General features: G+C 40.7%; 1 protein-coding gene across 6 annotated transcripts in view; it reads left to right on the top strand.

Moving 5' to 3' along the window:
* PRR36 (proline rich 36) overlaps nucleotides 1–23,383 on the top strand; it is a 61,753-nt gene extending 38,370 nt beyond the window's left edge. For 3 of the 6 annotated variants that reach the window (XM_073653868.1, XM_073653867.1, XM_073653866.1), the window contains exons 3-6: nucleotides 6,634–6,697; nucleotides 10,744–10,790; nucleotides 11,714–16,357; nucleotides 22,562–23,383. In XM_073653868.1, coding sequence (XP_073509969.1) covers nucleotides 6,634–6,697; nucleotides 10,744–10,790; nucleotides 11,714–16,357; nucleotides 22,562–22,881 — 5,075 coding nt within the window. In that variant the 3' untranslated portion in view covers nucleotides 22,882–23,383. The remainder of the gene's footprint in view (nucleotides 1–6,633; nucleotides 6,698–10,743; nucleotides 10,791–11,713; nucleotides 16,358–22,561) is intronic. The other 3 variants (XM_073653862.1, XM_073653865.1, XM_073653864.1) reach the window with 1 other exon arrangement.
* The last annotated feature ends 4,480 nt before the right edge of the window (nucleotides 23,384–27,863 follow it).

Here is a 27,863-nt window from a genome sequence, read left to right as displayed (position 1 = left end):
TGAAAATATGTCTTATATTCTAGGTTCTTCAAAGTAGCCACCTTTTGCTTTGATGACTGCTTTGCACACTCTTGGCATTCTCTTGATGAGCTTCAAGAGGTAGTCACCGGAAATTGTTTTCACTTCACAGGTGTGCCCTGTCAGGTTTAATAAGTGGAATTTCTTGTCTTATAAATGGGGTTGGGACCATCAGTTGTGTTGTGCAGAAGTCAGGTGGATACACAGCTGATAGTCCTACTGAATAGACTGTTAGAATTTTTATTATGGCAAGAAAAAAGCAGCTAAGTAAAGAAAAACAAGTGGCCATCATTACTTTAAGAAATGAAGGTCAGTCAGTCCGAAAAATTGGGCAAACTTTGAAAGTGTCCCCAAGTGCAGTTGCAAAAACCATCAAGCGCTACAAAAAAACTGGCTCACATGAGGACCGCCCCAGGAAAGGAAGACCAAGAGTCACCTCTGCTTCTGAGGATAAGTTTCTCCGAGTCACCAGCCTCAGAAATCGCAGGTTAACAGCAGCTCAGATTAGAGACCAGGTCAATGCCACACCGAGTTCTAGCAGCAGACACATCTCTACAACAACTGCTAAGAGGAGACTTTGTGCAGCAGGCCTTCATGGTAAAATAGATGCTAGGAAACCACTGCTAAGGGCAGGCAACAAGCAGAAGAGACTTGTTTGGGCTAAAGAACACAAGGAATGGACATTAGACCAGTGGAAATCTGTGCTTTGGTCTGATGAGTCCAAATTTGAGATCTTTGGTTCCAACCACCGTATCTTTGTGCGACGCAGAAAAGGTGAATGGATGGACTCTACATGCCTGTTTCCCACCGTGAAACATGGAGGAGGAGGTGTGATGGTGTGGGGGTGCTTTGCTGGTGACACTGTTGGGGATTTATTCAAAATTGGAGGCATACTAAACCAGCTTGGCTACCACAGCATCTTGCTGCGGCATACTATTCCATCCGGTTTGCGTTTAGTTGGACCATCATTTATTTTTCAACAGGACAATGACCCCAAACACACTTCCAGGCTGTGTAAGGGCTATTTGACCAAGAGGGAGAGTGATGGGGTGCTAAGCTAGATCACCTGGCCTCCACAGTCACCAGACCTGAACCCAATCGAGATGGTTTGGGGTGAGCTGGACCGCAGAGTGAAGGCAAAAGGGACAACAAGTGCTAAGCATCTCTGGAAACTCCTTCAAGATTGTTGGAAGACCATTTCCAGTGACTACCTCTTGAAGCTCATCATGTTATGATCTGCTACAGGGACTAAGGAAAGACAGGAGATCTGTCCCTACAATAGAACTAAACTAGATCCCTACGATGTAACGGGGAACCTGATCCTGCGATCAGACCCGCTAAAGTCCTCGGCTAGTCTGTACGAAGACCTATAGATGTGAGGGAGGGATCCCTACAAGAACTAGGGACTGGGATAAGTTGGACACCTCCTAGCAGAAATAGTAGCAGTCAAAGACAAACACACAACAAAAAGCATAGAGGTCAGAAGACCTAGCAAAACTAGCAGAGAACGGCAACAGAGCACCAAGCTAGCTCAAGAGTAGTAAATACAATGAAGTCCAGCAAGGCCAGGAGGGCGGAGCCGGATTAAATAGGCAAAAATGGTCATGTGACCAGCAAACTAAAAAAAAACTAACAGGAGAGTTCTAACAGTACCCCCTCTTCTAAGAGGATCCTCCGGATCCCCTAGGCCCAGGCTTGCCAGGAAACCTCCTGTGAAAAGCTCTGACAAGTCTGGAAGCAGAAACATCATCCGCCCTCACCCATGAGTTATCCTCAGGTCCGAAACCCTTCCAAGCGACGAGATACTGCAAACTCCCTCTATACCGTCTAGAATTTAGGATGCGGGAAATTTCATATTCCCCGTCCTCCACCACTGGAGGAACAGTGGCAGAGGCGTCACCATCCGACACATCAGCTTTTTTCAACAGAGAAACATGAAACACCGGGTTAATCTTCCAGGACGTAGGAACCTCCAACCTAACAGCAGATTGGTTAACTATCTGAAGCACCTTAAAGGGCCCTACGAACTTGGGACCCAATTTTTTAGAAGGAATCCTCAATCGCAGATTCTTAGAGGACAACCAAACCATGTCACCAACAGCAAACAAAACCTCTTGCCGTTTCCTATCAAAGTACCTCTTAGATTTTTTGTTAGCCTCCTGAAGATTACCACGCACATCCGTCCAAACTCTCTCCAAATCACCGGAAAAACTCTCCTCCTCAGGCACAGCCGAAACCAATTTGGAGAATGACCCAAAAGACGGATGTCTCCCAGAACAACAAAAAAAAGGCGAACACCCAGCAGAAGAGGATGTATGGTTGTTAAGAGCAAATTCAGCAAGTGGCAGAAACTCAGACCACCCCTCTTGATTGTCTGCCACAAAACAACGCAAGAACTGCTCAACATCCTGGTTCTTCCTTTCTGTCTGGCCATTAGACTCAGGATGATATCCGGATGAAAACGACAAATGAACTCCCAACCTGTCACAAAAGGCACGCCAAAAACGAGCCACGAACTGAGGTCCCCTATCAGAAACAATGTCAGTAGGAACACCATGTAGTCTGACAATTTCCTTGACAAAGGCCTTAGCGAGTGTCTTAGCGCAAGGCAGTTTGATGAAGGGAACAAAGTGACACATCTTGCTAAAACGGTCCACGACCACCCAGATGACCGTGAAACCTTCAGAGGGGGGAAGGTCAGTAATAAAGTCCATAGCCAGATGTGTCCAAGGTGCACTAGGAACCTCCAGAGAGCAAAGCAACCCCGCAGCAGGAGCATGCGAAGACTTGGATCTAGCACACACAGTACATTGGCGCACCCACTTAATGACTTCCTTCTGCCATCCAGGCCACCAAAAACTGCGACCCACAAGTCTCTTGGTCTCAGAAATTCCTGGATGACCTGCCAACCGAGACTCATGACACTCAACAAACAAATCTTTCCTAAAGGTCCTAGGCACAAACAACCTCCCATGGGGAGTGTTAGATGGGGCATTCTCCTGAGCTTTAAGAATCTCATCCTCCAAAACGGAGTCCAAAGCAGCAATCACAACACCTTCTTGTAAAATGCTCTCCTCTTCCTCCTCAACACCGACCATGGGAGAAAAGCTGCGAGACAAGGCATCCGCTTTAACATTCTTGGTACCCGGGATGTAAGTAACGGAAAAATTAAACCGCGAGAAAAAAAGTGCCCACCTAGCCTGACGGGCATTCAAGCGCTTGGCAGCATCAAGATAGATCAGATTTTTATGATCAGTGAAAACCTGAATGGGAAATTCAGCACCTTCCAAGAGGTGACGCCAGTGTTCAAATGTGAGTTTAATCGCCAGCAATTCCCAATTACCAATATCGTAATTAAGTTCAGTCTCAGAAAATTTTTTCGAAAAAAAGGCACAGGGATGTACTCCATCCTTGTTTTCCTGAGACAACACCGCACCGACCCCCACAGAAGAAGCATCAACCTCAACCAAAAACAGCTTAGTCACATCAGGCTGCATAAGGATGGGAGCAGAGGTGAACCTCTCCTTTAGAAACACAAAAGCTTCAATGGCCTCAGAAGTCCACTGAACCGCATTAGCACCTTTCCTGGTGAGATCGGTCAGCGGTTTGACAATAATAGAAATTTTTTTTATGAATTTTCTGTAATAATTGGCGAAACCCAAAAACCTCTGTATCGATTTCAAACCAATAGGCCTAGGCCATTCCTGCACAGCTTGAACTTTAACCGGGTCCATCTCAAAACCTTCACTGGAGATAATGTAGCCCAAAAAACGAATTCTCTGTACAGCGAACTCACATTTCTCCAGCTTAGCAAAAAGCGAATTGTCCATTAATAACTGTAATACCTCACGTACGCTCCGCCAATGAGACTCCAGATCAGGCGAATAAATCAGAATGTCATCCAAATACACAACCACATTTTTGCCGATTAAAGGTCTAAGGATGTCATTAATAAGTTTCTGAAAAAATGCTGGAGCACTGATAAGACCAAAAGGCATCACCAGATTCTCAAAATGACCCACAGGAGTGTTAAAAGCAGTCTTCCATTCATCACCCTCCTTCATGCGCAACAAATTGTATGCCCCCCGGAGATCAATTTTAGAGAACCACTTGGCCCTCACTAACTGGTTAAATAAATCAGGAATCAATGGCAGTGGGTAAGGATTGCGTACAGTAAATTTATTAATCTCACGAAAGTCCAGACAAGGACGTAAACCGCCATCTTTTTTTTTTACAAAAAAAAATCCAACAGCCACAGGAGACTTGGAAGGCCTAATGTGACCGGCGGCCAAGCTTGTCTGTATGTATTCCTCCAAAGCCTTTCTCTCAGGAATAGTAAGATTAAATAAACGACTTTTAGGAAGAGTCGCTCCAGGGACAAATTCAATGGTACAATCATAGTCTCTATGGGGAGGCAAAATTTGTGACTCCTCCTCAGAAAAAACTCTCCAAAAATCCTGAATAGGTACAGGTAATTCCCCTTTTTCCACCGCAGCAATACGTCCGTTACAACACTTGTCATAACACTTAGGGCTCCAGGACTTAATTTCATTGGTAGACCAATCCAGTACAGGATTGTGCAATTTTAACCAGGGTAACCCCAATATTACTGGAGAAGGCAAATTATCCAATACCACCAAATCCAAATTCTCTTTATGAATACCATTAATAGTGAGGGGAAATTCACAGACCTTATGAGTAACACTCTTCAAGGGAGAGCCATCAACAGAAACCACAGCAATAGGGGATGACAAAGTTTTAGGTTCTAATCTAAGTTTTTCCAAGAATCCCCCATCAATCACATTCAGAGTAGAACCACAATCCACAAATACCCGAAATTCAATTAATTCATCCTGAGCAGCGGTAGTAGCAGATAGGAATACTCCCTTAGAATTTAAACAGGCAATACGTGCATGACTGACCATTTTTTTTTCTTTCTTCATACGAAGCACACAGTTCTTAATAAAATGACCAGAATTTCCGCAATAGAAGCACAAGCCTTCAGAAAGCCTGCGGTCTTTTTCCTGAGAGCGGGGTGCCATCGCCCCAATCTCCATCGGCTCTCCATTGTCAGCACAGACCCTCTCAGGACTCGGAGCTGACATAGCAGAGGATTTGCTCTCATTAACCCTTGCACGCAGTCTCCTGTCCACCCGTATAGCTAATTGCATTGCCTACTGCAAGTTTCCAGGTGTGGGATAAGCAATCAGTAAATCCTTAACCCTTTCACCTAGCCCTGCAAGAAAAAAGCTTTTCAAAGCTGAATCGTTCCACCCCACCTGGGCAGACCACCGACGGAAGTGAGAACAATATTTTTCCACATTACCTGATCCCTGCCTCAAACGTCTCAATTCAGACTCAGCAGATGAGACACGATCAGGATTATCGTACAACAAACCCAAAACAGAAAAAAAACTATCCACTGATCTAAAGCACGGATCACTAGGTTGGAGAGAGAAGGCCCATCCCTGAGGATCTTTGCGCAAAAGTGACATTATGAACCCTATGCGCTGTGATTCATCACCAGAGGATCCGGGTCTCAAACGAAAATACAATAAACAAGCATTTTTAAAAGAAAAAAAATCTTGTTGTTCGCCAAAAAATAAATCAGGCAGACGTACCTTTGGTTCCACAAAATGTGCTCCAGAACAGCTACTCACGTGTTGTTGGAGCTTGGCCACCTCCAGAGAGAGTCCCTGCAAGCGTTGAGCCAAATGTTGAACCGAGACCATGATGGAAAACTGGAGGTCTTTCCTTAGAGAAATTTTTTTTTTTTTTTTTTCTTTTAGGGCTGGACTTACTCTTATGATCTGCTACAGGGACTAAGGAAAGACAGGAGATCTGTCCCTACAATAGAACTAAACTAGATCCCTACGATGTAACGGGGAACCTGATCCTGCGATCAGAACCGCTAAAGTCCTCGGCTAGTCTGTACGAAGACCTATAGATGTGAGGGAGGGATCCCTACAAGAACTAGGGACTGGGATAAGTTGGACACCTCCTAGCAGAAATAGTAGCAGTCAAAGACAAACACACAACAAAAAGCATAGAGGTCAGAAGACCTAGCAAAACTAACAGAGAACGGCAACAGAGCACCAAGCTAGCTCAAGAGTAGTAAATACAATGAAGTCCAGCAAGGCCAGGAGGGCGGAGCCGGATTAAATAGACAAAAATGGTCATGTGACCAGCAAACTAAAAAAAAACTAACAGGAGAGTTCTAACACATCAAGAGAATGTCAAGAATGTGCAAAGCAGTCATCAAAGCAAAAGGTGACTACTTTGAAGAACCTAGAATATAAGACATATTTTCAGTTGTTTCACACTTTTTTGTTAAGTATATAATTCCACATGTGTTAATTCATAGTTTTGATGCCTTCAGTGTGAATGTACAATTTTTATAGTCATGAAAATACAGAAAAATCTTTATATGAGAAGGTGTGTCCAAACTTTTGGTCTGTACTGTATATATTGTATACACACATATATACACACAGAAAGCACATATATATTGAATATATAGTTGTCTTGATAATCACCAGTGTTGTTCCTGTAATAGGTTGCTTCATTTTATCAGTAACATTTTATAACTGTTGTGTTTAATTGCGTTTCCGACAGGGCCAATATCTAAAGTGGGCACAGCAGTAAAGGAAGTAAATGCCGTAAAGAGCAACAGCATAAGGTAAGGCCCTCAGTGAAATGTGATATAATGATACAAGGGGCCAATCATATAGATTAATGGTTTGAAATCTGGAGTAATTCGCAGGAGTAAAGCCGCCCCCCCACCTACATACACTTTACCAAACAGTTTGGCCGATCATTTGTCCTGTAACTATGTCGCTCAACTCTCTCATACACAAACGCACTTGTTCAGGCCGAGCACTTTTGTCTCCTCTATAAGAGAGCCGCTACCAAGCATTTCTGTCGACGGATTATCACTGGAGAACAAAAGGATTCGTAGTCCGAATTCAGATATGCTAGATCCTTAACTACCCCAACAATCATCATCAACATTAGACTGTTAATAGAACCCATCGATAATGGAAGGATCTTAGTTGAATGTGTATGGGGACATTCAAGAAAATATCAATGAAGAATGAAATTGATGTAATGGAGATCTGTCTCATCTACCTAAAACTAACATACAGTTTCAACTATGGATTTCTCTAAAACAGACACTCGGATTTCTACAAGAAAAGTCAAGATTTACTCAGCATTAAAGAGACTTTACATACAGTGCCTACAAGTAGTATTCAACCCCCTGCAGATTTAGCTGGCTGACACATGCAGAATTAACTTGGCATTGTGACATTTGTACTGTAGATCAGCCTGGAAGTGGGAAATGCACTGCAGCAAATTTTTTTTATTTTTTTTTAAAACGTTAAAAGTTAATTCAGAGTGTCATTTATTATTCAACCCCTCAAACCACAAGAATTCTGTTTGGTCCCCCAAAAGTATTAAGAAGTAGTTCAGGCACCAAGAATAATGAGCTTCACATGTGTGGATTAAAGATCTCTTTTGCCAGCCTTTTCTGACTATTTAAGTCCCTCCCCAAACTTGTGAACAGCACTCAGACATGGTTAACATGGGAAAGACAAAGGAGCATTCCAAGGCCAATAGAGACAAGATCGTGGAGGGTCACAAGGCTGGCAAGGGGTACAAAACCCTTTCCAAGGAGTTGGGCCTACCTGTCTCCACTGTTGGGAGCATCATCCGTAAGTGGAAGGCTTATGGAACTACTGTTAGCCTTCCACGGCCAGGACAGCCTTTGAAAGTGTCCTCCCGTGCCGAGGCCAGGCTTGTCCGAAGAGTCAAGGCTAACCCAAGGACAACAAGGAAGGAGCTCCGGGAAGATCTCATGGCAGTGGGGACATTGGTTTCAGTCAATACCATAAGTAACGTACTCCACCGCAATGGTCTCCGTTCCAGACGAGCCCGTAAGGTACCTTTACTTTCAAAGCGTCATGTCAAGGCTCGTCTACAGTTTGCTCATGATCACTTTGAGGACTCTGAGACAGACTGGTTCAAGGTTCTATGGTCTGATGAGACCAAGATCGAGATCTTTGGTGCCAACCACACACGTGACGTTTGGAGACTGGATGGTACTGCATACGACCCCAAGAATACCATCCCTACAGTCAAGCATGGTGGTGGCAGCATCATGCTGTGGGGCTGTTTCTCTGCCAAGGGGCCTGGCCATCTGGTCCGCATCCATGGGAAGATGGATAGCACGGCCTACCTGGAGATTTTGGCCAAGAACCTCCGCTCCTCCATCAAGGATCTTAAGATGGGTCGTAATTTCATCTTCCAACAAGACAACGACCCAAAGCACACAGCCAAGAAAACCAAGGCCTGGTTCAAGAGGGAAAAAGTCAAGGTGTTGGAGTGGCCTAGTCAGTCTCCTGACCTTAACCCAATTGAAAACTTGTGGAAGGAGCTCAAGAATAAAGTCCACATGAGACACCCAAAGAACCTAGATAACTTGGAGAAGATCTGCATGGAGGAGTGGGCCAAGATAACTCCACAGACCTGTGCCGGCCTGATCAGGTCTTATAAAAGACGATTATTAGCTGTAATTGCAAACAAGGGTTATTCCACAAAATATTAAACATAGGGGTTGTATAATAATTGACCCATACTTTTATGTTTAAAATTTAATAAAATTCAACTGAGCAACATAACTTTTTGGTTTGTAAGATTTATGCTTCTGTTCATAAAACCTACTCTCGTTTGCAGTTTGAAGGCTCTAACTTATTTGCATCTTATCAAACCAGCTAAATCTGCAGGGGGTTGAAAACTACTTGTAGGCACTGTATATGCTATTAGTTTTGGGGTATAAAATCCTGATCACAGGTGTTTTTAAGAGCTGCTGTTTGCAGCAGCTCTCATTTTTTGTCTAACAGAAGAGGGTCCCAACAGGAATTTCCCAATCTTGCAATTGAGAATATTATGTCTGTACTAGATGGTGGCCCGATTTTAACGCATCGGGTATTCTAGAATATGTATGCGGCCGACCGGGCGCAATTAGCAAAGCGGTGTTTAAATTTGGCGGCAATATCGGTGATTGGTCGCGGGCGGCGGCCGCGACCAATCAGCGAACCGTGTTAGGGAGGACTGGAGAGCGTGTTTAAATTTGGCGGCAAAATCGCTGATTAGTCGCGACCGATCAGCAAAGCGGTGTTTAAATTTGGCGCCAATAATGCTGATTGGTCGCGGCCTGCAAACGCGACCAATCAGCAGAGTGTTGTTTACATTTGCCGCCCATATCGCTGATTGGTCGCGGTTGGCCACCGCGACCAATCAGCAGAGCGGGGTTTAAATTTGGCGCCAATAATGCTGATTGGTTGTGAGCCGCGACCAATCAACAGAGTGGCGTTTAAATTTGCCGCCCATATCGCTGATTGGTCGCGGGCGTCGACCGCGACCAATCAGCGTCGTATTAGTGAGGACAGGGAGCGGCGCTGCTTGTGCGGCTACTTCCGCTGCGAGAAACCGGGAGATGAGCGGCTGCTCGCAGCAGAAGCATACCGACCGGCGGCGCCGCACCCCGGTCCTCCGTTCAGCTAGCGGCCGGGAGATGAGCGCCTCGCGCTGGTCATCTCCCTGCTGCATCGCCGCTGACCTCCGTCCTGCAGATGAGCCGCTAACGGCCGCCATCTATTTCTCAAATACCGCGTCGCTGATTGGCCGCGGCCGGACCAATCAGCGACGCGGGATTTCCTGGACAGACAGGCCGGATAAGACGATTATATATATAGATTATGTATTGTGTCTGTTTAAGAGGGTGGGGGTAAAAATAGACAGTGGGAACTGAATCATTTGAAGTGGGAATGGTTTTAAAAGTTTTCACCTTTGGACAGTGTCTTTTGTTTAGCAGTGTCCCCTTAAAAAAATAAATCAAGCAAAGAGTGCACTGGTCTATTTTGCTGGTAGGTCCCAGTGATCAGCTGTAATCTTTGGGAGAAGCCACAGAAAGTGTTTAATTTTCCTTCAGTGCCAACTCAGTAGCTCAGTAGAGAAAAAGAATTTCAGTTTTCATTGAAATCAATTGGCTCCATGTAAAGCACATGTGTTGGTCCTCTAGAGTGAGATATTTTTTTCTTGCGGTTTTCTGATCTTGCTAATAGATTAGAGTCGTGAATACTGGAATAAAAGAGAACTGAGAATTTACGGTATTTGCAAATGAGTTTTTTCGATCCAGACTATTCATTCAATTGAACAGTAAACCTGGAAATTAACGATACACACAAACCTTACCCATAGTTTTTGTCAGTCTGCAGAATTTTCTATTCTTCTAGTAGTCCTGTAAGGAAATTTTGAAGTTTTTCATTTCTTACTGATCATTTCCATTTTTTTTTAGTTAACAGATAACGGACAAGGCTTCCTTAAGAGGGTATAACTTGGTGCCTGTAGTCCTATTTCAAACAGATCATTGGTTACAGGACCCTGGTGTAGCCAGATACAGTATGGAAACACACGATCTTCTTTGATACATACATTTCTTTCCCTAAATATTATCAGAGCATGCACCAGGATAGGATAAATGGAGTAGATAAAATTAAAAGAAAATTTCAAGATTTTTTTTTTTTTAATTATTCATATGACATTATACCATGATACATATGAAACTCATCATATGATTACTATGGCCACCTATCTCGTAATTTAAATATTTATAATATATAGTGTATATGTACAGAATTATATATATTATTTTCTGCATTGCAGGACTGTAGCAGCTTCACCAATCAAATCAAAAACACTTACACATAAAGGTAAGTTCACATAAACTATAGCAAATCACTCCAGGGGTTCAAGCTACTCATCTAGTGACACAGGGGGCTCACATATTTGTCCTGTTAATATGAACAGGCCAAGAACTGGAGTCAGCATTTTTGCAGATTTCGGATACCTGAACCACAACTTAAGTTCCATTTAAAAAGGCTGTGATGTAATGAGCAATGATCGATTATATAAAAGTCAGTCGACACTCATTTTCTAGCCCATTCACATAAGCTGATGACATTTTTTTTTTTTAGAAATTAATGATTGTTCTGTACCCATACAGCATCATATGGTTAGCAGTACAGCCCCCCGTTTACATGGGGAAATGTCCTGCCGACAAAGATCATTTTTATGCCAGTATGAACCATCTAATAACCCAAAGAATTAACATTTTGCTTGTTGATTAAGTCACCAGTGGCATGTTTAAACCTGCTGATAATTTGAAATGAGCCTTCTTATGAATGCTTGTAGGTCAATTATCTGCTCATCTAAATGGGCCTTTAAACTGCGACAGCTCTCTTCTCTGGCTCATAAAGGGGGGTCCTGACAAGATTTTTTTTCTGATAAGACCACAAATTTAACTTACTTTGGATAATCAAATTCTAGGTGAATGCCAGTTCTTAACTGTATAAATATCATGCTAAGAAAAAATGTAAGAGGTCTTAATGTTCTACGCTAATTAAAATGTCATTCCAAAGGCTGCGTTAACATTTTGTGGTAGTGCTGCGTTTTGTTTTGTACAATTGCAGTGAAACAGTAGTGTCATGGTGTGATTTTTGAAAATCACACCATGATAATGCATTTTTGCTGTCATTGTGGAAAAAAATAAAATATGACCACAATGTGTGAATGCAGCCTAAGTATCATTGTTTCCTTGCAAGTCATGTAAAAATGTAATTTTTTTTTTTTTCAGATCCAGGATCTCCACTCAAACCACCAGCAAAGCAAACAACTCGCCCCCAGAGTGGAGAGAAAGGAGCTCAACAGACGGCATCTTTATTAGTCACAAAAAATGAAACTGCCAAGAAAACTGCCGAGGGAGCCCTGCTCATTAAGCCTAAAGCTGGGCAGGAAGCTGGGAGCACTATACCCTCGAAACGAACTGGAGCTGTGAAAAGGGAAGTAGGAAAACTTCCAGAATATGGATCAGTGCCAAAAGATAAAACATTGTGCCTTCGACCAGAAAACAGTGCATCAGTGACATCCAAGCCACTAGCCACTGCATCCAGCCCAATTAAAACTTTGAAAGCAAGCTATATGTCTCCTAAGTCAAAACAGATTGTGCCTCCACCAGAAAAGCCTGTTACTGCCATATCATTATCAACAAAAGCAACCAAAAGCCCACTGGCATCTACTAGACAAAGTTCCATGACTTCGACAACAGCTAAGCCAGTTAAAACAGCTTCTCCATTGGTTAAAACTCCAAGGCCTACATCGATTTCAACAAAAGTTTCAAAAACACCTACATCACCTGTTAAACCAGTGAATACAACATCTGCTCCAATCATATCACGCAGTGCTACCCCTGTGAGATCAACAGCGAACACTTTGTCTACAACTAACCAAGTTAAAGTAGGCAAGCGACTATCAATTGCAAACAAAGCAACATCTGTGTCAGCTAAACAGGTAAACAATGTACCTACTGCAATCAAATCAGTAAAATCATCAACTGTGGATAGTAGATCAGTAAAGTTAGACTGTACTGAGGCTACAACAGTTGTAAATGAAGTTAACCAAAATCTCCCAGAAGTGGCTAAAATAGAAATGAAAACAACTGATAAAATAGCTAAGTTGGAGAAGCCGCAAGAATCTCTGATTATAAAAGATGAAGTAGCAGCCCAATCTGTGAACAATGTCATAGAAAATACCACAGTAGAAGATGAAATGAATGGTGGAAAACTCTTAGCAGAATCCAAGCTGCCTTTAGACAGAAAAGAATCCATTTCACTGACTGAGGAAAATTCAGTAGAAAACCATTCACAAGACAAAGAGACAAAGCTGTTACCATCTTTGACAACAGAAGTAAAGTCTGCTAAGCAAGCTAAACTTCTAGAAGAAGCTAGTGATTTAATCAAAAAAGAATTTTCAACTGAAGCAGACAATCCTTTATATGACGAGCAAAAAAGTAACAAACTTTTTGAGGAACCACTGACTGTTCAGAGTACTTCGAGTACTCCTGAGACACATTTTATCATGGAGGAAATAAAACCTTTTAAGGAAGAAAAAAGTGATCAGAGTGAACCTTTAAGTGAAGAACTTGGGTCTAATCCAGAATTAGCCATAAATTCAGACCATTCTGATAATAATGTTAGTGGAAGAGTTCATATTCTGAACAAAACAGTAAGCAATGAACTTGCATCCTCCATCCAACTCTCAGAGACAGTCAAACTTTTAAGGGAAGAAAATAGATCTTTAGATAAAGATCAGATGTCGTATATGGATGAAGTCACTTATTTAAATCAATTGGAAAGAATGCCAATAAAACCTTTGAATGAAGAAACATTTACAGTGGAGTGCTTCGAACCATTAGAAGATGCAATGACATCTTCTTTAGAGCAAGTAACTCCATTAGAAGAAGGTGTATTGTCAGAAGATGATCTAGAACCCATGGAACAGAAATATACAATATTGAAGGTAGAACAAAGAAATTCACCACAGATTTCAGATAAACTCAAGACCTCCCCTGGAGAGCCACATAATCCTTTAGATGTCATTACATCTTCAACTGAGGAATTAACGCCTTCAGAAGAAGCAGTACTTTTAAAGGATGAAAAACAAATGGTACAGGAAATATCACCCTCTGAAAATCTAGATATGGAAAATGTCACAAGCAAAATAGATGTAGCCAAGACAACAGAGATAGACACTTTGTTAGTGGAACCAGTCATATACGCCAATGAAAAAATCAACACTTTAAAGGAATCTTTTGGAGAGACTATAATTGATGCAGAAAGCAAACATACAGAGAAAGGAAACATTCAGTCTTCAGATCTTTTACAGTCTTCGGTTGAAGAGATGAGAATTTCAGAAGAACCACTACATTCTTCATTTAATGATAACATTACTTATTGGGAAGATTTGACATCAGCAGAAGCATTGCAGACTTCAGTTGAAGAAGTCAAACTTTCAGAGAAGGAACCTTTGTCAGTGGAATCAGTAGAGTATTCAGTCGAAACTGTCAAATTTCAATATGAAGACCAGATATTGTCAGTGGAACCATTACATGATTTATTCAAAGATATCAAATCTTCACAAGAAAAACCAATGTCAACAATAGAACCTTTCCAGACATCAGAAGATGAAGTCAGAATTTCAGAGGATTGTTTGTTAATGGAAACACTACAATCTTCAGATGAAGCAGATAGATTTTTAGGTGGAGAAAATACATCATCACTGTTATTGCTAAAGGCTTCACTAGAACCACTGAATCCTTTGGAGGAAAACTTACGCTCTTCATTTGAGAAACTAACTGAACCTAAAGAGAGTATAACTTCAATGGAAGGCATATCAAGATTAGAAAGGTCACAGTCCCCAGTAAGATTGCAGGACCTAAGTCAACATCTTGTGTCATTAGAAAACTCTAAAGAAGTGTCACATGAACTCAGAGAGGATGAACATAATGTTTCTTCAGAAAAAGAAGAAATCCCATTAATGCCACAACAAGGACATCTAATAGAGCAGTGTAATTCAATAATAAAACCAACACAATGTGATCCAGAAATGTTTGGTGCTTCCTTTGTAAAATCATTAGACCATGTGGAGCAAAGTATCAAATCTGCAAACATAGATCCAGTTGGGTCAGAGTTGTTTGAAGAACCTTCAGATATGATGTATGATCCTGATCTCGGAACTCCAGAGCATGTGAATGCAGAAGAAAAACTTGACTCCGTAGAAGCTGTGGTGGAGTACATATGTGATCCAATAAAACTATGTCAGTCTGTCCAGAAATCTGTACTGTTCCCAGAGGAATCATTAACATCTATAGAGGAGTTTAAAACTACTTCTGTTGAAGCAACTGCCTCCCCAGAGAAGCCAGTAAAATCTTCAATAGAACAGGTCAATTGTGTAGATAATGATGAAACGTCTACAAAACCATCAATAGATGAATTATTGTGCCATACTGAAGATCTTGCCACATCACTAGAAAAATCACTGGATACAGCTATGTTTACACCATCAAAAGACATTGGGGTTTGTTCATCAGAGCCAGTAGATATCACTACTAATATACCAACTTTACCAAACTACCTGCAACATTTGGAAAAATTAGAATCTACTATTCCATTGACATCAGAGGATAATGCATTTGTAGAGACCTCAGTTGAACCACAACTTAATAAGCCATCAATTCATGTCCTAACACCATTGGATTCATTAGAATCAGTAGAAACACCAATAAAACATGAAGTACTAATAAAGCCAGGGGAACCCGGAGATGAAACAAATATTCTGGCTCCAACTACAGAAGAAGCAAATGATTCATTACAAGTAAACCAACCTGAGGAGCTAGAATCATTTGACTTTTATGTTGAGAATCAACATAAAACATCAACATTAGAGCTGGTTACAGATCTAGAAAAAACATCAGATTCAGATCTCTGTGTGACAATGGATCCAATAGAACAAGTAAAAAAACTCTCACCAAAACAAGGCATAAAGGAGGATACAGAAGAAAATAAGAGACAAACCACAGCACTTTATGTTTTAAATGAACCAATTTCATTTACAGATGAAGAATATTTAGAACCCTCAGACAATGCTACTAACATTGTAAAGCATACTATACCTTTCAAAGGAACAATTCCTGCAACAGAATTATTAGAAGTAGGATTTGCAACTGAATCTACAAGCATTTCCCATACATTATCTCCAGCCACCAGTACTATCTTTATGCCACCAACAGAACAGAATGTAGAGGTTAGAGAAAGAATCGATTTATCTACACAACTATTGCAGAAGGTAGACCCCCGTGATCATCCACAGGAAGCAGAAAGGGAACCATGGGTGCTAGTAAAGATGGAGGAGTTATTAGACTTTAATGAAGAGCCAGAAGAGAGGCCACTAAGACCGGCAAGTCTAAATCAAGATGTTGAGGTGCAGGATGAACAGAAGGCAGAAGAGGAGCTGGTGGAAAGAGCTTCAGTATGCAGTACACTGAGTGATCCCCAACTGGCAGCAAAAAGTAGCAGTGAGACAAGTACTCCAGAAGAGTTGAGAACTTATGAAGATTCTAGTTCTGGTGTTGAGTCTCATTCAGATGACGCTGCTACATCTCCACAAACCACCCTCACACCAGACCCAGATTTAGGTATCCACATGGGACAAGAAGAAGGGACTGATACTCCAGCAGGTACACCAGCTTCAAACAACAACAAGGGGGTACCTCTTCCACTTCAGACTGTAGACACTGAAGGGCAGTCTCAAAGTACCTCTCCATCTGGTATTTCTGACTCTTCAGAGATTAACCCAATTGTACGAAAAAAAGAAATGACAGCATTTACCGAATCAAGAGAACAGGATTATGAGCAGAGAGCTGAAGAAAAAGGAGCCCAAAGAGGTAATGATGACTGACTGTGTAATGCTTGGAAAAACATAATGTACTTAAAGCCAATATAAGCACCATTAGTTAGTGTAGGAAATTATGGACCATACCATGCTGAGACACTGACACGGGTGTTACAATACAATGTAACACTGAACAGTGCAAATTATTAGTCACATATCACTTCATCTATCACCTTTTCCTTCAACATATTCCTCAACATATTTCCACTCACGACCCTTCCCCCAACCCCAGTATGTTTTGCCTTCACTGTTAGATGTTTTTTTTTTTTTTTTTTACAAATATTATAATAAACATTGATTTATTTTGTACAACTGGTGACCTCTGTTTTTATTTAAGCATGTGTCATATGTGTGTCCTTTATTCACTGTAAAATGCTATGGTCATTCTCTGTGTGTCATTTGTGAGTAGTTTGTGTGTTGTGCAATAGTTGTGAATTACTAGATCATGTGATGTGTATGCGTTATTGATACATTTTCATACATTTGTGTATAACAACTTTGTAGCTCATCACCCCATCAGTTCAGAATGAATGTCTTTATTTTCTTGCACTCAACAGAACCTCATTTACAAATGTGCACAATCTTCATTTTCTGTGCCACTGAATGCAACTGGTTGTCATTCATTTCAGGCTGGATAAAAGGCATAAACCTTGCCTTTTTTTTAGTGACAGGAGCTCAAAACTTTTCCATCACGATCAATACTTTTTCTCAACTATTTTTAGCCCTGAGAAACTCAAAGAAATGTTGAGGGTTTTGTAGGTTTAGCATTTCAAAAACAAGATATATTTACATAGATATGTGCCTAGACCAGATGAATTTTCAGAAGCTCAGTGGCTTTTGTGTTAAAATATAGCAGTAGTGAGAAAGATATGAAAATGAGAACACATTTGAATGCTTTCAATAGATATTTTGATGAAGGCTGGATAGATGCTCTTGTAGTCATCTTCGCTTAAGATGATTATATTTATACTGCCTAAAAAAAGACAATTGTTTGAGAAGATACAACTTTCTCTACAGGTGTAAAATAGGGACACGCGTAATTGGCAGTCCCAATGTTTGCCCACTCAAAATTTCAGCAGACGGGAAAGACTACATACACGCTCTTCAGAACATGCATGTGTTCTGCAAGGGGAAAGAAAAATAAACCCTCACCAGACACTTTAGGTAGTGGTTTATCTCCTTGGAACCTCACCAGACACTTTAGGCAGTGGTTTATCTCCTTGGAAACAAAAAGATTTGATATATTGAAATACAACTACTTGATCCTTCTGTCCTCGGAGATCTGTTATCAGGGAGAGTTGGATATGCATGGTTGGCCATTTCTGCAAAAATCAGTAAGTTAGGACAAGAAAAATGTAATATTTAACTCTGTGGAAAGCTTAACTGTAAGATGAACTGATGAAAAGAAATACAGGATAATACATTGTGGTGCAGAAGAAAGGTGCCTTACTAGTAATGTTCTACTCAATTGAGTAAGTTCTACATACTTTCTACTGAATTAAGCAGTTGAGGACACACTTTCGTGATCTAGACTATTTGACTCATTCAATACTAACATTTTTCCATCTTTCTGTACATTTAGTACAACTGGAATAAATGGCAAATGTTTCCAGTGAGCATCTCTACATTTTGCTCTTTAGCAGAAATCTAGGAGCACCTCTACAATTTGAAGTCAAGAAGCTACTGTGTTACATTTTAAATGAGGTCCACTGTATGCTTTTTCAACATTGCTTATTGAGATCTGAGCTATCATCTTCTTGCATGTCGCTCCATGCTATTTAGGATTATTGTCCCAATTATGATTTCTTTCCCGCATACCTTACCTTAAAGGGAACCTGTAACTTGGTTCTTGCTGCCCAAACCACAAGCAGCATTAATCAGTGACTGGCTGCACTATTGCACCCAAGTATGCTTTTTCTCAGAAATCCTCTGGTGTTTCAGAGAAAACATAGTTTGAAACGTTGGCTGGTGACTATAGGGAGAGATGTGACTAGTCCAGCGCCGTGACTTCATGGTTTCTCCCCACTCCGCTCCAGTTGATTGACAGGTCTCTACCCATGTACACACATATGAGAGACCTGTCAATCAACTAAAGTGGTGTGGGGAGAAGCCAGCCAGGGGCGGTGCTGGACTAGTCTCATCTCCCTCTATAGTCCATGGCTGGTTTTCCAACTCTGTTTTCTCAAACGCTGTAACATTTCAAAGAAAAGCATATCTGGCTGTAATTGTGCAGCCAGGCTGATTCATGCTGCTCGTGGTTTGGGCAGAATGAGTCAAATGACAGGTTCCCTTTAAATTCCTTCAAGCACTACCATCTTATCCATAGATCCAATCTTATAATCAAGGTCATAACCCCATTCAGCATATTGGAATCATTCCCTCAACTATCATACAGTTGAAGAGTTAAGCATTTTTTATTATATGCATACTTTTGTTGCAATCTTATCCCATTTTATTACGGACCTTGGTTAAAAGGCTTGATTTACAGAGCTAGCATGCTAGTTGCACCACTCTATGACATTAATATCTAATACCATTGTTACTGTCTATTCCTATTACTCCTCACACCATCACCCTAACTCATTGACCCCCATCATTTCATTGGTTTCCTTCTCTATTATTTTTGTAAAACACCTTTGACGTTCACATCTGTAATGTCATGCACCGCAATTCATTAGCTAAATAATGCTTTTTAGATGAGGTGTGGTCTGTACGCACGTTTCTGTGACATTTAAAAACATGGTACTTGTAGAAATTGTTCATAAAAATGAGTCCACGATAGAATGAATGTGTGGAATTACTTTTACTCAGCATTAGTTGGCGTTTTATAGAAAGCAGTAGACTCAGTCATGTATGAAGAATAGTGGCGTGTGCATGCTCACTTCATGGTAAATGTATAGTATATAATGTCTAAACCAACCCCACAATATAAGTTTGTCCAGTATCAGTCTGTTACCCTTTGGGGGCCCCCTAAACCTTGAAAAGGACTTGTGTTAAATCAAAGAACCTGTTGGATATATATGTATTCCCCTTATAGCTAATTCACAAAACTGTATCTTAATTTCTTGTATAAGTCCCAGCCTAAGGAAGGGTATCGTGCTCAAAACTGAAAGTCGCATATGAGCCAGGAATTTAAACCATAAAATGGACTAGAAAATTTGGCAACTATACAGTTGTGCTACTCCCTACAAGAACACACACTGGGTGAATGTCATGATAAAGCAGAACTCCGACTATATACGGTTATGATGCTACAGATGTCCAAATAAAAGCACATTCAAAGTCATCATCTAGCCCATATTTATATTTTGCCTAATGCTAGACTCATACTAAGCAAGTCTATCCTCATTTGCAATCAGGTCTAAATTATCCATTAGGATGAAGAGGTTATTGTATTGTTCAGATCACATAATCATGATCAAAAGACATACCTCTCCACAAGCCATATATGTTTGATTGGGTCAGACCCTTTCTTCTCAGCTCAGAAAAGCCCTTTATCAAAACTTGCTTTCCTCATCTCAAGATACCATCTAGACTTTGCAGCTAGTGTGTCTTCTTTGTCAATTTATAGCCAAAATGTTTACATAGCAAGATCTCTTTAATAAGGCAAAAGGCTATATACAAAAAGAACTTGTATGCTTAACCTAAAGCCGATTTTTACATTGTGTGCGATACAAGTAAATGATTGTGGAAGTTGACTATATTAAAAGAAATGTGTCATCAGAAAATGACCTATTGTTTAAATTAGCTATCTTAAATGTTTTATTTTAAATTTTTGATGACCCTTTTCAATTATACCATCTATATTTTAAAAAAAAAATCAAAATTAGAAATGTTCACACTGGTCATTAAGCCTAAACTAGACATGGACTTCCTGTTCTGTACAAAATACTTTTCAGCAGTATCATTACAGTCAGGATTACAATGAAAGATGGCGCTCCATATGCTGTCCTTCTTAGTCGAAGATGACCATGACTTCCGGACTCAGTGGCTCTGGGTCCGGAAGTGACTGATGAGGCCAATTCGGGCCCTGAAGGATCACCCACATACGTGACATAAGTAGATATGGTGGACAGTAGATACCACTTGTGCCTTGCGCATAGCTTGCTTTCTTTTTGCCTCAAAGATTTCTAATGTCTTCAGCTGCACGGGCTCATGAGGTGATCTTGCCTCGTCAAGCTGGACAGTGCAGAGCAAGCTTCTCTCATTTGTTGAGGTCGACTCCCAGGTTTTAGAAAGATGCTTTAAGGCAGTCTTTGTAATGTTTCTTCTGACCCTCCCCGTCCGCTCGCTTTCCCTGACACAATCCTCCGTACAGTTGTTTAGGCAATCACCTGCCTGGCATTCTGACCACATGTCTAACCCACCTGGCTTGGGCTTCAGCAGGAGAGTGTAAACACTGTGGAGCCCAGCTTGTCCAGGATTGCAGTGTCGGGGACATTGTCTTGCAATCTGATGTAGAGAATTCTGCAGAAACAACTCAGGTGAAAGTGCTTGAGCTGTTTGGCATGCCGGCTGTAGACAGCCCAGGTCTCGCTGGCACAGAAAAGTGTGGTAAGGACCACCAAGCTGTAGACATTCAGCTTGGTCGTAAAACAGAGTCCCCCTCCTGATACAGCATTCCCAATTACCCAGATCAGAGCATGCCTAGAAAGTTCTCCAAAACAGTCAATGACCCCGATTCATCAAAATGGGCCAAGAGGGGGCATGCTGGCATCAGACACCACTAATTCATTATGAGGCACATACCTCTTAATGAATCAGCAGCATCTGACAAACGACTTGTGTCTCTTAGCACCCTGCTCTAAATCTTACTCTGGTCAGAGACCGGAATGAGATTTCTCATGTAAGGCCCCCCGGCCTGCCCAAGTTCGGCCTATTTTGGCAGAACTCGGCAAAATTGTGTGAAAATGCCAAAACTCCACATTGTGCAAAAAAATTGTGATCTTTAAAATCTTTTCAAGAGTAAAAGTTTTGATAAATCGGGTTGAATGAATGAATGTCAATTGCTACACCTGGCCCATTATGGCTGCTGTACAGAACAAGAAGTAGGAGCCTAAAATTAAGCTTAATGACCAGTGTGAAAATGACAAGATGTAACTTTTGCTTAACACAGAAAGTGATATGGAAAATGTAAAAAATGTTTTTAAATACATTTATATAAAAACTTGGATTTAAAAAATAGTTCATTCTCTGCCTGAAATGAAAGACCATAGCTCTACGTAAGTGGCTCTGAATGAGCAATCAACTGAACTGTAACTGAATGATCATTTTTGCGATCGAGTGCATGCAGTTTCATTGTTAGCATAGCTGTTTTGTTTTTTTTTAGCAATGTGCTGATATTTTAATAGCCACATAAAAGATCCAATCAAATGCCAGTCAAGCATTTGCCCCTTCGATCTGGAGACATATTTACACAGGGCAGTGGTCAGAAATGAACGTTCATCTGCCGGATTATTGGTTTCAGATAGCAGGTTCTGGTTTTACATGAGTCAAACAAATTAGAAAAAAAATATTCAATGGTAGTTAACCTAAATCAATTTCTCATATTGTCCAGTGGTGCATTCAAATTTCTCATTACAATATTAGATAGATGGGCTGTTATGTATGGGCCTAAGTGTTTAAGTTAGTCCTAAAAGATCTTCACCAAAGATTTTTGCTATTTTATTTATTCCGTTTTAGAGATTTATTTTCACTTTATATTTTAGCTCATCAACATAGGCTTTGGCTAGAAAAAAAACATTTTGTGTAATAACCTAACCTGCTGTGCCTGGGAACAAACAGAGAAAGCGTGAATGTTGTTTCATGCCACTCTCAGAACCATTAAAGAACATGATGTACAAAAGAAAAAGGGCAAGACTAAAAATGGCAGCGTGCCAAAATGCAATCTGTTGGCTTTGACTGCCACTACCCAATAAATGTTCTATGGGGACCGCGTGTAATAAGACAAATTTATGATTCTGTATGATACAAGACTTTTAGAATGTGTAAGCACTACCTACAAAGTGGTATTATTTGGCTCTACAGATCAAGAATAGCAGGTATTCTATTAAAAGAAAAAGGTGACAGTATGCTATTGCCCAAAAACATTTGGTGGCACAACTGCAACATTAAAAACCTACCATATACACACATGAAGGTGGTAAAGTCGTCACAGTAAATAATTATATTTAGTTTTCCCTGCCCCTTTTTCTAGGTGAACCTTTACCATTTGCTACAACTTCAGATGGGTTATATACAATCTACGAAACAGAGCGTGGACCTCAAGAATGCAGCTCAAGAGGGGCAGAACTGGGGCTGGTGGAGCAGATCATCGGAAGAACATTGTTACTGGCGGCCTCAGAAGGGGGAATAAAGGGAGGTGTTGGGGGTGCAGAATTGGGAAAGTGGGCAGAACTGTTGTCCCCAATGGATGAACCACGTGCTAGTATCACATCTGTCACCAGTTTTTCTCCTGAAGGTGATGTTTCTCCACAAGGTGACTGGACAGTTGTTGAGGTAGAAACTTTCCATTAAGTATGGCTCAATCTATGCAGAGAATTGTGTTGAATGTGAAATGCAAGGTTTCTACCCATGCAGGGAGTTATCCTATATGTGTAGGAGAGTGGCTCCACCCATATGACACACTGCAACAAATGTGATTCTTTGTGGTAACTGTGTGGTTGCTTCGCTCCACCCTTCTGACCATTTTTCTGACACGATGGCTCCATTCATTTTTCTAAGTGAGACTGTGCCCCTGACCATGCAATTCATTTTCCAGAGTAAGACAGTGGCTTACCCAATGCGGAAGCATTTTCCTGTGACAGTGATTTGACCCATGGGATGAATGTATGTCGCAATGGCTCTACTTTTGAGTGGCAATGTATGAGTAATACAGGAGCAAACTGTATGTATTAATGTGCAATATGAGTCTGTTGCATCTATGAGTGTGGAGCTTTGCACTATTGACAATTTCTTAAGATCGTATGGATCAATGTTGTGAACAAGGACTGCTTTTTCAGATTAAAGCTTAGAACCATACATTTGAGTAAATTAAATTTGTGCAATGAAGAATAATTACAGAAATATTTAACATTGGTGAGTCCTGATAGATAAGAAATTACACAGTAAAAACAGTTGGTTTCTTTAGAAAACCAATCCTTTTCGTACGGTCTTTTTTTGATTCATTAGGTAGATTGAATCCATGTCCAACAGCTATTCCTCCGGTCGTCTTTAAACATGAATAATCAACATAACAGGATTGTGCATGTGTCCTCAATAAGGGGGCATAAGCAGCTAATGAACTGATCTACCTTAGAATGTCAAATGTGCCATTTGTACTGGGACTGTGACGTGGGAGCTGCACGACCAAGAACTGCAGCGGTCAGGTTTCGCTATGGCTTTCAAATTACCTATTGAACAATTCTTTGACTTTGCATGGGGAACAGCTGTTTCACCTGCAAAACTATGTGTAAAATGGATATGGGTGAAGAATTTTGTGGGTGAACAAGCTATTCCCAAAATCAAACAATTGTTTAATTGCCAATTTGAAAACCTCAAAAACAGATTTAGGCATAGGGATTTTAATAATACCATTATTAGAATCACAAGAGTAATACAAAATATAAAACTTATTAAAAAATTATAAAAGGGTTAATTTTTAATTGTAATAGGTGCAGCAATAATAAAAATGGTAATAATACATTTGTGAGGCCTGGTCCCAGTAAGTTAGAATGTTAGTGTAGGGAGTACAATTGGGGGAGAAAGGTTGAACTAGATGGACCTAGGTCTTTAGTCAACCTACGTTACTATCAGCTGCATCTGACCTCTGTGCTTCACGGTCGACTTAAGAAAAAAAAAGAATTAGACATCTTTAAATTTTACATGGTCAACCCTTCTTTTTCCCCATATCTGTTGTCAGTGAAGAGTCAGGATACCACCATAGACTTTAGATGGTCTGCCTATCCTGATGATATTTATCAAGTGTGTATGGTCACCTATAGACCTATGTAGAATCTATTCAAGCCTTGAGAAAGGGGGAGGTCCCCCAAAACGTTGCCGCAGGCGTGCTTCCCTCATCGTTCGTCAGTGTCTCTGCTCTCCTGCTCAGATGATGAGGGAAGCACATCTGCGGCAATGATTCGGGGGACCTCCCCCTTTCTCAACGCTTAAGGGGGAGGTCCCACGAAACATCGCCGCGGGTGTGCTTCCCTCATAGTCTGTGAGTGTCTCTGCTTTCCTGCTCAATCTACGGAAGTGCATGTCTGCACAGGGATGACCCACACCGAGGATCTGTCTGCAAGTCAGAAGCTTGCTCAAGCCTGTACCACAGTCTGGATGATTTGTTCATAGGGGAGAATATACTGCAAAAGTTATTTCTATTACTTGTATATACATAATTTATCCAAAATATTTAATCAAGTTTGAAGAAAAACAACCAGTGCCGTTTTCTGTTTAGTATGGATTATAGCCAGTTGGTGGGAGCAACTGCTATGTGGCTATTATAGGTGTAGGACTTTAGTATTAAGTAAGCCACTTTTAAAAGTTTTTGATAAGATTGAAATACCAAGTCAGTTACAAACTTGCTTATTTTCATGCTAACTAATTACAATTTAATAATTTAGGAATACCTCTAACTGTAATCTTTCTAAACCATTTGCTCTTAGCAAAGTCACAACATTGACCACAATCTTCTACAGTAGAGACACCTGAAAACCTGTACATTAGAAGTTCAACATAAGCCACCACACAGGTCAGTAGTTCAGTGTTCTTCAGGTGTATTTACACTGAAACATTATTGTGATATTATTTATAATAGTCTTGAAGTGGAAAAAAGGCTGCAGGTCAACCGATGAACGAGCAAAAGGCTTGTTCATAGGGTGAAATTATTTTTAAGCAGGCTTAGAAAATTAATAATTTTCAGCACCGCATAGTCTTTTACAAACAGGACTTGTCTTGCCGAGAACAATGGAAGCCTATGCTCACTGAACGTTTAGCCCAGTCCGATTGTCTAAACAGACTTTTAAAAAACCTCTTAAAATCGGTAAGTATGCTGGTGGTCGGTTTGTGTAAATGAACACTTAAGCCACACTGTGTAATACGTATATAGGGCTTGAAGACGTTTATCTGACATTGTCTGTGAATCACCAGATCTTAAAGCAAGCCAATTCCATATGCAAGTCTAGATGGATTTTTAAAGGCATTTGTAAACTTTAGAGGTGTGTTTATATTAATAGGAACTGAAGCACCAGCATCGATGTGATAAAATAACAATGTTAATTCAGGAACGATGCCAAAGTGTCGAAAAACAAATACAAATCAAGTAAATCACAGAGGCAACCTCCTCCGCAAGCATACCCAGGCGCCGGCTGCTGATCAGAAGCCCAGACAGACCCCTGCAGAGATGGCATCATGTCTATTATTCTCCAGCTGGGCATCATTCTTATTATCATTCAGACCCCCCTATCCAGAAGTAGCAGCCCAATAACCAGCTAAAGCAACCCATTCATGCTTAAACCATTATACCATAATTCTATATGACACCTGTCTTACATCAGTACGGGAACATATGACTGTACAACATATCTATATTGCACAATAAATCACCACAACTCATCTACATAGAAGTACTATATAATTTTAACATGTATATAGGAGGAAAATATACTCAACAATGCAAAATATACTATACAGAAGAGTAAACCTACCTCACAAGAAGTTTACACAGAAAGACAATACAAAATCACTACATATCTATGTATTGAAAATACAACCTGACTACAGGTCTACACAGGAAGGCAACAAAACCTCACATCTACATTCCTGGTAGTCTAGTGGTTAGGATTCAGCATTCGTTCACATCTAGACATGACGGGACAAAACTTCATATCCTATATACAGCCCTGGTTGTCAAGTGGTTAGGAGTCAGTGCTTTCGCACATCTTAACCTGAGAACAATACAACCTCACTAAACATCCTACAGAAGGGTGCAACATCACTGCACTTTTATACAGGACGCTACAACCCCATGCCATGTCTAGATAAGTCAGCTATAATAATAATAATCTTTATATAGTGCCAACATGTTCTGCAGCGCTTTACATACATTATCATTGCTGTCCCCATAGGGAATTTAGATTGTGAGCCCCAATCAGTATGTCTTTGGAGTGTGGGAGGTAACCAGAGAACCCGGAGGAAACCCACACAAACACGGGGAGAACATACAAACTCCTTGCAGATGTTGTCCTTGGTGGGATTTGAACCCAGGACCCCAGCGCTGCAAGGCTGCAGTGCTTACCACTGAGCCACCGTGCTGCCCATTTAGAAATTATACCTTTATTTATGGAGAAGCTGGCATGTCAAAAGCGTGGACAGTATAAAATATGACAGGGCAGGGAAAGATATCTGGCAGTGTAAGGCCAGCAATGGTAGCCCCGGCCACAGTAGTACAGTATAAAACAAATGGACAGGGAGTATGTGGAGTAACTGCATGTGGCCTATCGGCACTAGTGGCAGCAGAACAATGTAGAAGACAGACATTGGAAAGGCAGGAGGTACAGTTGATTTAATCAATGGCATCAGCTGTAGATTAATGAAAATCGGCACTGATCTGTGATTCACTTTGACAGACATAAGGCTTTCAATGCTTGCTGATAACCTGGTCCACTTGGTCGGGCAAAGTCACTGGTCACGCTAAATGCTCCTTCCGTCAATGCCCTGGAAGCAAGGGTGCCGAGTACACCTGAAACAAGTTGATAGTCTTATCTATGAACTAATTATGCCAGTGAAGATGTTTAATTATATACAAATAAAGCTGAATACTTATACTATTGAGCTGGATTTCTCCTACTACTTACTGATCATCATAGTCAGTGCCAGCAACATTCATTCCTTGCTCCAGAGGTACTACATAACTGCGGTGAGCTGGCTTTTTCTCCTTTTATATTTTAACATGACAGTACATCCATAATAAACTGGACAATTTTTACCACTTGTCCAATCTGAAGTCCATGGGTTCTGGGCTCAAGGTTTCAGACACAAAGGACACAGGGGAAAAAAAAAAGGAAAATCCAGCAACCGCAAAATTCATTAAAACACGTTTATTTGTGGATTAAAACATGAAAAAGTAAAATTTAAAAAACATGATAGCACAACGGTCGATGTGTTTCGAGCTACACTAGCTTGTAATCATGACCGCTAATCCATGACATTCACCAAAGAAATGGTTCCACTATCACAGGCATAGAGAGAGTTAACTGTCAGCAACAGGTGGGGATTGGTTGCGGCTTCTCTTCAAACCAGAAGCCTTTTGGATTTTTCACCAAGTCACCAGATTCCCCAGTGGGTTAAATTATAAAAATGATTTAATGTACCTTTATTGAAATGTTTTATTATAAGAAAATATACATTGTCTTTTGTTACTTTGAGGAACTTGGATCAGGTTTATCCATAGAAGATAACTGAAAATACAATGTTTTTTTTTTTTTTCTCTTTCCCTTTAAAACGGCTTTGATACAGCT

This window comes from Phyllobates terribilis, unplaced genomic scaffold, assembly GCF_046119375.1.
Source record: "Phyllobates terribilis strain yellow unplaced genomic scaffold, ASM4611937v1 Scaffold_11__3_contigs__length_659146591, whole genome shotgun sequence".
Taxonomy (NCBI): domain Eukaryota; kingdom Metazoa; phylum Chordata; class Amphibia; order Anura; family Dendrobatidae; genus Phyllobates; species Phyllobates terribilis.
The sequence above is the reverse complement of the archived record's forward strand: the minus strand, read 5'-3'. Positions and strand labels throughout refer to the sequence as shown.